The sequence below is a fragment of the Hibiscus syriacus genome, unplaced genomic scaffold, assembly GCF_006381635.1.
Source record: "Hibiscus syriacus cultivar Baekdansim isolate YM2019G1 unplaced genomic scaffold, ASM638163v2 tig00010865_pilon, whole genome shotgun sequence".
NCBI classification, from domain to species: Eukaryota; Viridiplantae; Streptophyta; class Magnoliopsida; order Malvales; family Malvaceae; genus Hibiscus; species Hibiscus syriacus.
Window position 1 is genome coordinate 79,411 of NW_024062233.1, and position 10,686 is coordinate 90,096.

Consider the following 10,686-nt stretch of genomic DNA (forward strand, 5'->3'; position numbering starts at 1 on the left):
CTTCTATGTTTCTTAGCCATGTGGGATTGTTTTTAAAAAAAATTAAACCAAACAATATCATTTTTGTTATGATTTTTTTAGCCCCAAATTTATTTTTTAATTATAGTTATATAATTATATTTATTATTTAATATGTTTTACCTTACATATTATGTTGTAGTTAATTTGAATCATTTTGTTTCACTTGATTTTATGGTTTTTAACTTATATATGTTATGACTTGCTTTGAATATGACTTGTGATATAAAAAATTATTTTTTATTAGAATTTTTTGGTATTTTTATTTAATTTTTTAAATAATTATGACATCATCTGGTTATTCCGACCGGTCGGACCGGTTCGTTAACCGGTCCGGTTCTGAAAACCATGCTCTAATGTTATGGCAAGATCTTCTAGTGTTCATTTGCTTAAAAGGGATGTTAGGGGAGCTTGGCGTTCATACTACGAGGTCAATTTTACAGATTGCTGCAAATCTAGTTTTCCATGAGAGAATCAAACATATTAATATACTTTGTCATTTTGTAGAAGGCAAGATTAAATAAGGTCTTATTCAAACTGAATATACTGTTACTTAGCTGATGTTATGACAAAAGCTTTGAGACATGAATACTTTTTTTTTTGGATAATTCAAATTTTGTTACCCAACTAGCAAAGTTTGCTACAATCAATCAACCAATGATACAACAAAAGAAATATGAACATACAAAATAACCAAAAGATTGGTTAGGTTATATTCCAAGCACTACAAAGAGAAAGGTTAATACTATCTAATCTATTAATGGATTTGCCCCTTAGTCGAATGCCTACAACATTCTTGATTTCTTCGAGCAAAGCTTCAACGCTTCTCCGATGTCCAAGGAAAATTATGTTATTGCGTTCTTGCCACAAAAAATAAATGAAAGCAGACCACGCAAGCTTCAAAAGGACAGTGATAAGAGATTTCCCTTTCCAAGTAGAGCAAGCCGAAACAATAAAGTCATCCCAAGACATGAAAGATGAGTTCATACCAGTAAGCTGCAGAATAGAACTCCAGAGTTCAGCTGCTAGAGGGCAGTGGAAGAAAATATGGTCACGAGACTCTTGGAAAAGGTTGTAGTTGATACAAATGCCTTCGGAGCAGATTCCCATTCGTTGGAGGTGATCTCTGGTAGGAAGACTATCGGGAAGAACCATCCAAGCTAACAGACTATGCTTGGGAATATGCAGCGGAAACCAGATTAAACGATGCCAAGAAACCTTTTGTTCATGCGTACGGGATATTTCCCAGATTTCTTTGGGTTGCAAACCAGCAGTGAGAAAAGGGGAAGATGTTGTTCTCAGTTTTAAAATCCGTTTTATACTCCAACTTACATTCGCTCCAGCTTGAAAAAGCCAAAAGTCTTGGTTCTTAAGAACAAAACTGTTGAGCCAAGCTACCCAGAGGGAGTCGTTACCAGCAAGGATCTTCCTGATAAGATTAAAATTACAGACCCTGCACCAGTCCTTTAAGTTTTTCAAACCAAGCCCTCCCTCAGACTTTGGAAGGCAGATACGAGCCCAACAAACTCTAGCTCCAGTAGCCTTTCTATCAGCTCATTTCCAGAAGAAACGGGAGCAAAGTTGCTCCACCTTGGTTAAAATAGAGGCTAGAAGCATTAGCTGTCTACACCTATAGTTACAGACACTATAAAGGACTATTTTAATCAATTCAAGTCTTCCTGCATAGCTTAAATTCCTACATGACCAGGACTGTAGTTTTTGTTTGATATTAGTGATTAGAGCTTCGCAGTCCTTATCCGTGAGCTTGCGAGAAACAAGGGGAATACCAAGATATTTGACATGAAGGGATCCAATTTTAAAGCCTGAAATCCTTTTGATTTTGTCCATGATGCCATTAGGAATACCAGCAGCAAAAAGCTCGGATTTGGAGGAATTAAGTTTAAGACCAGAGATTTGATGGAATTGATCAAGCACACTAAGAATACCAACAACCGATTCCACATTACCTTTACAAAAAATCAGGAGATCATCCGCAAAAGAAAGGTGCGTGAGGCCTATTTTGTTGCATTTAGGATGAAGTCCAAAGATTCTTTTGTTTGCTGCCAAGTTAAGCATTCTAGTTAAGATATTCATGGCTAGAACAAATAAGTAGGGGGAGTGGATCACCTTGTCTAAGCCCCCTAGCCCCTTTAAAATAACCAATCAAGGTACCATTGAAAGCTATTGAATATCTGGCTTGAGTAAAACATTCTTCAATCCAAGCAATAAATTGGTGAGGGAGTTGAATAGCTTTGAGAACAACAGAAATAAACCTCCAATCAAGGGAGTCAAAAGCCTTGTGGAGGTCTATTTTCATAGAGCACCTAGGGGAAATGGTTTTCCTACCATAACCTTTAACCATTTATTGAGTGAGGAATGTGTTATCCATAATACTTTTTCCTCTGATGAAAGTAGACTGATTCAAAGAAACAATATCTGGAATGTAAAAATTTAGCCTACTAACAAGGATTTTAGAAATAGCCTTATAGATTACTGAACAACGGGATATTGGTCTGAAGTCTTTGACAGTGCTTGGGTTGGGAATTTTAGGCACAAGAGCAATAATCGTGGAATTAAAAGCAGGATTAATAAAGATGTGGGAAAAGAAATAACGGACAGCTGCAATGATATCCCTTCCAAAGATAGGCCAAGTTTTCTTGAAGAATAAGGGCGTGAAGCCATCCGGTCCCGGGGCCTTATCGTTTCCTTGACAAAAAATAGCATTATGAATTTCTTCATCAGTAATATCCCTAATGAAATTGGTTGAAGCTTCAGAAGGTAAGGAATAGTCAATCAACTCTTTAAGGAGATTTGGATCAACCTCTTTTAAAGAAGCATCAGCAGAACCAAGCATATTAGAGTAGAACGAAAGCACTTCTTGAGACATTGAGTCGAAAGATTCTAATATACATCCACTATCATCCACCAGAACACGAATGATGTTTCTTTTATTTTTAGAGGCAACTATAGAATGGAAAAATTTAGAATTTTTGTCTCCGTCACGGATGCACTGAACCTTAGCTTTCTGTTTGAGAAATTCTGCTTCAGCTTCCTCCAGTAAGATTAAATCCTCTTGCAGGCCAATTTCCTTAACAATGCTTTCCTCACCTTTCAATGTAAGAATTTGTTGTTGCTCCAGCTCTAATCTCTTAAGCTTCACTCGGTCTGAAATGTTGCTAAAATTGTCTTTATTAAAGCTCTTGAGAGTGATTTTAAGTCTCTTGAGCTTAGTAATAAGGGTAGTCATAGGATTTCCATGAATAGTAGGAAGCCAAGAGTGCCTAACAACATTCAAAAAATTAGAATGAGCAGCCCAGAAGTTGAAGAATTTGAATGGTTTAGGCCTATTAATTGGGGAGTCTTTAGATAGCCACATAGTGGCCATACAGTGATCAAAGATACTAGGGGAAAGGAATTCAACAAAAGAGTGAGGGAAATAAGAAGCCCAAGTTGAATTTATCATGACCCTGTCAAGTTTCCTAGCAAGGAAAAACTCTTGCTGCTTGTTGCTCCAAGTGAAAGTTGGACCGAAATAAGGGTGATCCATAATGTCAATATCCTGAGAAAGATCTTGAAAGTCTTTCATGTCAGGGGTAACATAGTTGCCAAGAAGCTCATGATCCGAACTTTCCTCAGAGTGAAGGAAAATATTGAAATCAACACCCAAGGTCCAAGGAGATTGGTTGACAATGTGATCTACTTCTCTAATAGTTTGCCATAATCGCATTCGGGCACTCCCATCATTACTCCCATAAATTGCCGAGATGAAGACTGGAGAGCCCAAGGAAGATCCTTTGATAGTAATACATTGGTCTGAGATTTGGATAATAGTAAAGTCTATTCCCTTTCTCCAAAGTACCCATATCCTACCATTAGTAGCTAAGTCATAATTTGTACAAGCATTCCAATTTAAAAATTGAGAGTTGAGGATGGCTTCAGATTTGTCTTCTTTAACTCTGGTTTCCATGAGGCAAAGAACATCAGAATTAAGAAGATTGGCTCTTTGAACCACTTTCTTCTATTTTAGAGGACTGTTATGTCATCTAATGTTCCAAAAACTTACTATCACTGAGAAGAAGAACCCCCAGTACCCCCTTTACTTTCATCAGGAATACCTTTAACCTTGTCAATTTTCTCATTCTTTTTAGATTTTAGCTCATTAACCAAACCAACAACTCCTAGTGAGGCAACCCGAGGTTTCCTGGAGTTGATTCCAACGTTAGAAATGTCATATTCTACAGAGTTTAGAAGGTCGAATCTATTCTTAGATGTAGAAAGAGAAACCTTAGATTTTTCTTTTAGAGGTCTTTCTCTACCCTTTTTAGAAACTACAGGAATGGTATTAGTACTATTTGAAGATTCAATAATTTCAGTAGAGGGAATATTGCTAACAGAAGCAGCAATAGTAGGAAGGTCAACTGTGTTAACAGAAATGTCAATGTCTGGAGCAGTGACTTTAATATTATTCTTGCATGGGCAACAATAGCATCTAAAGATGTGTTAATCTCATGATTATCAGGAATAGTGGCTTCAATCTCCACTGTCTGAGCAACAACTGCCACATTTGAAACATTTAAAATCTGCTCATGAAGAACTTCAACTCCACCTACTTAGGGAGGAGCTGGGTTGATTTTATGATCGCCTTTTATTCTCCAGACTTGAGGGACGTTAGAAGCAGGGTAAGGTTTCAGAGAGCAACCTTTATCATTGTGGCCATAAACCTTGCATTTCTTGCAAGATTGAGGAATCCAGGGAACCTCCACGAAGATGGAAGTAGATTGTCCATCATTAATAATTACATATATAAATTTAGGAATGACATCCTCTGCTCCAATTTCAACGCAGACTTTAGCAAACTCTAGCCTAGTTTTTGAAGCAGTTATAGTGTCCATTGTGAGAGGTTTTCTAGTGGCACTTGCATTATAGCTAAGGCCAGAACGGTTGAAAAGCTCTAAGGGTACATTGAACAAGTGTACCCACACTGGAATCTTAGATAAGCTAAAGTTCAATCTCCTCATATTGGGTTCCCATTTTCTAAGTATAAGAGGATTATTGTGAATATGCCATGGGCCATTCTCAATTACCCAGTCCCTAGCAGTCTCAGAATTAAATGAGAATTGGCCAACAAGGGACAATCTCCAATCAGAAGAGCCGGCTTCAAAGATTTCAGGAGGTGGAAGGACGGTCGGAACTCCATTGCGAAGATTTGGGGGAAAATATTTTAGGTCATGGGTTTCAGGACCTCCAAAAAGCTTACGCCAGTCCATCAAGCGAAAAAACAGCAATACTAGGAAAGAAACAACAACAACGGAGATCTTGATGTGGAAATTGGACAAATCTCACTGGCGAGTCAGTAGAAATATCTGGTTCCATTAGCCCCGCTAACGTGCACCCAGAGAATTTCGTAAACGTGCGCCATTATTTTCGTATTTTTGTGTTTTTTGTTCTAGAGACATGAATACTTGATTTTCAGTTTGGGCTTAAATTTCAGCCATAACATGAGGATGAGTGTTGAGAATAGAAAATTAGTTTTGAGTTTGTTAGTTAATTCAGCTAAAATATGAGCATCTTCCGTCTGGGCTGAATATGGTCGACTTATTACGAGGAGGTTGCTTGTAGGCTAATGCATAAAATGTAAGCTAAAAGAATATAAATATACATGTGCAAAAGAGGTGGCACTGTTAATTTGTTAGTATTATTCAAAGATTTAACTCGAGTTTCTCCATGGAAATTCATCCTGATAATACTTGGTTTGAAACCAAAAAGAAGCTTACTGAAATTATTAAAAAATTGGATAACAAAGTCATATTAGCTTGACAATGACAACATTTAACCATACTAGTAAATGCTTTGCTTGCTTGATGAGTCATTTCACTCAAATTTCATACTGATTTCAACATATATGATATAAGAAACAAGTACATAGGTTTGTTGTTCTTCATGTTTTAAGTTAGGCAACTACCTTGTTTCCTCTTATTGAGTCTACCCGGTTTTTAAGCCTATCATTGTGTTTAATTAACTATAATTGTGTTTCGAAATCATTTATATCAAATACTAATATCTATAAAGCTTGCCTCTGGCTGATTACTAGATGTCGCAATATGCGAAGCAGTGTTACCATCTTCATCCTTCCAGTTTAGAATGTATGTTTTGTCAACTCGTTTTAGCCATCCCTAAAGAACTTTGAAAGCTCTAACTGAATGGATTTTCACGGCAATGTGCACTGCAGTCTCAAACTTAACTTTGGTTTCTTCGATAGATGATGGACAAGCAAGTAAAAATTCAACTAAAGGATCAGCACCTTCAGTCTGGGCTAAATAGTGTAGAGGTGTAATCGACCCTTTTCCTTTGACTTGGATAATCTGACTATCGTTGACGATTAGTCCTCTAACCATTAAACTGCAATTATCCTGCAAAGCAAGATGGAGAGGACAACGTCCCACATGGTTTAGCTTGCAGTAAAGTGATTGCTTCAGATTTGCAATTTCCATTGCAAAATGGGGTTTCCCTACCTTGGCAGCTTGGTGCAAGGGTGATTCAATAAACGACATCGATTGATATGATCCAATATGTATGGATCCTGGGCAAGCCTTCTAAACAATGCATCAATATCTCCATTTTCTGCCGTAATCCACAACTAATCATCCATTAAGCAATAGTTTATGGGGAGACCTTTCACAAGAATGAATCTGCTAAGATTATTTGCAATATTGACTTATAATGAAGAGGTTGCTTGTAGGCTAATGCATAAAATGTCATAAGAGTTTAGTCAACAGATCATTAACAACATATAAAATATACTTTTCATCCATGTCAAAGATGAGCACACAGTGATAGAAATTGTTAATTTGTCAGTATTTTTATAAGAATCATTGGTCTGAAACAGGGAAATAAGTTCACTGAAAGGAGCATACATAATTATGTATCACCATAAATTTGTACTTACAAATCAATCATGTTGGTTAAATAATAGCAGCCGGTGGCTGCTTGAATTTCAAAGGTAGGGGGCTGCCTTAAATTTCAAAGTTAGGCATCCCATATTTTTTGAATTTAAGCAAGGGTTAATTATTTTTACTCATTAGACTTTAGGATATTTTCAAAGATTAATCCCTAAGTTTCAACTATAAATACCATAGCTCATTTAGCTTCAAAATCATCCCAAAATCCCAAATCATTTCTTTCTCCCAATACTAGAGAGTTTCTTGTGAGTAGTGAGTGTTTTGTAAACACTTGTAAATTTTCTCTCTTAGTAAAAGATCTGCAGCAGTCCGGAGACGTAAGCAAAATTGGCTGAACTCCGTTATCAATTTCGGGTATTATTTTTCCGCTTTTATTTTGTATTCTCACTAATATGGTTATAGGGAAATTACTCGGTTTATTTCCCAACAACTGGTAATCAGAGCTTTTGGTTGTGAATTTTGTCAATTTTTTGCGAGGTTAGTATTTATTACTATTGATGTGAATAGTAAATTTCATGAATAGTGAAATTTTGTTGGCGATACGAATTTGTCGACAGAGGTGTTCTAATACACGACGGTTCACGGAAATTGTCAGAAACGATCCAAAAAAAGCCAGATTCGAGTGGGAGCGATGGCTACAGACGAAGGGAAGGTGAAAATTGAAAAGTTCGATGGTGCGGACTTTGGCTTTTGAAAGATGCAGATTGAAGATTTTTTGTACCAGAAAAATCTATATCAACCTCTCTCAGGAAAACAACCAAAGGGCATGAAGAATGAAGACTGGGCTCTTCTCGACAGACAAGCCCTCGAAGTTATCCGACTAACGTTATCTTGTAATGTTGTTTTCAACATAGCAAAGGAAAAGACCACGGCGGGTCTTATGGCGGCTCTCTCCAGTATGTATGAGAAGTCATCGGCCTCAAACAAAGTTCATTTGATGAGGTGATTATTCAATTTGCGGATGACGGAAGAGGCATCAGTGGCTCAACACCTAAATGAACTCAAAACAATCACAACCCAGTTGAGTTTAATGGAAATAGAATTCAATGATGAAGTTTGAGCTTTAATTCTCTTATCATCTCTACCAGACAGTTGGAATGCTACTGTTACAGCAGTCAGCAGCTCGTCAGGAAACAACAAATTAAAATTCGACGATGTTCGGGATCTGGTATTGAGTGAAGAAATTCGACGGAGATAATCGGATGAAGCATCAACCTCCTCAGCCTTGCACACAGAGTCTAGAGGGATAACTTCATAAAGAAATTCAAATCGTGGCAGATCGAAATCCAGAAGGGAAAATCAATAACAGAAAAGAAATAATTTACCTGTTATAATTGTGGCAAGAAGGGTCACTTTAAAAGAGATTGTCGAGCACTGAAGAAAGATACCGGCGTACAGAAATCTACCAACGTGACAGAGGAGACAGGTGATGCCATGATTCTAAGCGTCAACTGTCCGATTGAATCATGGATCTTGGATTCAGAGGCATCTTTCCACTCCACTCCATGCCGAGAAATCATGGAGAACTATGTCAGTGGTGATTTTGGGAAGGTTCATCTAGCTGATGATGAAACCTTGAAGATCGTCGGAAGAGGAGACAACCGACTAAAGTTTTCAAACCAAACCACCTGGAAGCTGACAGGATTAAGACATATTCCTGGCCTCAAAAGAAATTTGATTTCTGTGGGACAGCTTGATGGAGAAAGTTATAGTACAACCTTTTCAGGCTGTGAATGGAAGATTACCAAAGGAGCACTCGTCATTGCCCGTGGTAAGAAGACTGGTACTCTCTATGTAACCTGACATTTAGAGAATATCATTACTACAGATACTGATGGAAAATCAAACCTATAGCACCAAAGGCTTGGTCATATGAGCGAGAAAGGGATGAAGACACTTTTATCAAAAGGGAAGTTGTCGGATCTAAAGAATGTAGATTTCGGACTATGCGAGGTTGCATCTTTGGCAAACAAAAGAAAATCAGTTTTGTAAAGATTGGCAAGATACCCAAGGCAGAAAAGTTAGAGTTGGTTCATACTGATGTATGAGGACCATCTCCAGTTCCATCTCTTACAAGCTCATTATATTATGTCACCTTCATCGATGATTCTACAAGGAAGGTGTGGGTTTATTTTATAAAGAAAAAATTAGAAGTTTTTGATACCTTCAGAAAATGGAAGGCCATGGTGGAAAATGAGACTGGTCTGAAAGTCAAGCGGTTGAGGTCTGACAATGGATGAGAGTACAGAAATCATAGATTCAGATATTTCTGCACAAACAATGGGATCAAGATGGAGACAACAGTTCCCATGACACCGCAGTAGAATGGCGTAGCAGAGCGCATGAACAGAACTCTGAATGAACGTGCCAGAAGCATGAGGATACATGTCGGATTACCCAAATTTCTATGGGCTGAAGCTATCAACACTGCAGCTTACCTGATCAACCGTTGACCCTCAGTTCCTTTGGATGATAGAATACCAGAAGAAGTTTGGAGCAAGAAAGAAATAAACCTTTCACAGTTAAGAGTGTTTGGTTTTATTTCTTATGTACACATAGACTCTGCTGAAAGAAGTAAACTTGATGCCAAGTCCAACAAATATGTCTTTATTGGTTATGGTGATGATGAGTTCGGTTACATATTTTTGGACTATAAAAATCGGAAGATCATCAGAAGCAGAGATGTCATTTTCAATGAGAATGTGATGTACAAAGACAGGGCAACCATAGAATCAAGTAGCTCCAATACCGAAGTTGAAGAAAAAGAATTTGCTGAGTTCGAGGAGATTTCTGGAAATGATGTTAAAATCAGTCCTGAAGCAGTTCAAGAAGAACCAGGCACATCAGAACTGAGACGTTCCTCCATAATCCCTAAACCAACCCAACATTATTCGCCTTCTTTCCACTACTTGTTGTTGACTGACAATGGTGAACCAGAGTGCTATGATGAAGCAATGCAGGTGGAGGATTCAGTCAAGTGGGAGTCTTCCATGAAAGATGAGATGGACTCGCTTATGTCAAATCAGACGTGGGAATTAGTTGAATTACCACTAGGCAAGAAAGCGCTCCATAACAAGTGGCTTTACAGGATCAAAGAAAAGCACGATGGGAGCAAACGCTACAAAGCAAGATTGGTTGTCAAAGGCTTTCAGCAAAAAGAAGGTATTGACTACAATGAAATTTTCTCTCCAGTAGTGAAGCTATCTACAATTAGACTGGTGTTGAAAATTGTAGTTTGTTAGCCAGAAGGCTTCATAGAGGCAGGCAAGAAAAACCTGGTATACATGTTGAAGAAGAGCTTGTATGGTTTAAAACAAGCTCCTAGACAGTGGTACAAGAAGTTCGATAGTTTCATGGGTAGAAATGGTTTTACCAGTTGCCAAGCAGATCATTATTGCTACATCAAGAGGTTCGACAATAGCTTTATTATTTTATTGTTGTACGTTGATGACATGCTCATTGCAGGCTCAGACATGCAAGAGATTATAAACTTGAAGCAAAAATTGTCGAAGCAGTTTGCAATGAAAGATCTGGGCGCTGCAAAGCAAATTCTTGGGATGAGGATCAAGAGAGACACAAAGTAGGGGACTTTGATATTATCACAGGCTGAGTACATCAACAAAGTACTCTCCAGGTTCAACATACAAGATGCTAAACCAGTAAGTACACCTTTAGGTGTTCATTTTAGACTCTCCAAAAAACAGTCACC

At 37.8% G+C, this 10,686-nt stretch overlaps 3 protein-coding genes across 3 annotated transcripts; all 3 read right to left on the reverse strand.

The window, feature by feature from the left end:
* Window positions 1-723: 723 nt before the first annotated feature.
* On the reverse strand, window positions 724-2,380 carry LOC120204345. The gene is made up of 4 exons (XM_039204438.1): window positions 2,146-2,380; window positions 1,724-1,985; window positions 1,546-1,608; window positions 724-1,447 (listed from the first exon to the last, which is right to left on the reverse strand). The coding sequence occupies exons 1-4, from the start codon at window positions 2,378-2,380 to the stop codon at window positions 724-726; spliced, it is 1,284 nt and encodes a 427-aa protein (XP_039060369.1).
* On the reverse strand, window positions 2,381-3,985 carry LOC120204346. Its single transcript, XM_039204439.1, has one exon. The coding sequence runs from the start codon at window positions 3,983-3,985 to the stop codon at window positions 2,381-2,383; it is 1,605 nt and encodes a 534-aa protein (XP_039060370.1).
* Window positions 3,986-4,083: 98 nt separating this feature from the next.
* LOC120204347 lies at window positions 4,084-5,285 on the reverse strand. Its single transcript, XM_039204440.1, has 2 exons — window positions 4,677-5,285; window positions 4,084-4,485 (listed from the first exon to the last, which is right to left on the reverse strand). Exons 1-2 carry the CDS (start codon window positions 5,283-5,285, stop codon window positions 4,084-4,086), a joined length of 1,011 nt encoding a protein of 336 aa, XP_039060371.1.
* Between the last annotated feature and the right edge of the window lie 5,401 nt (window positions 5,286-10,686).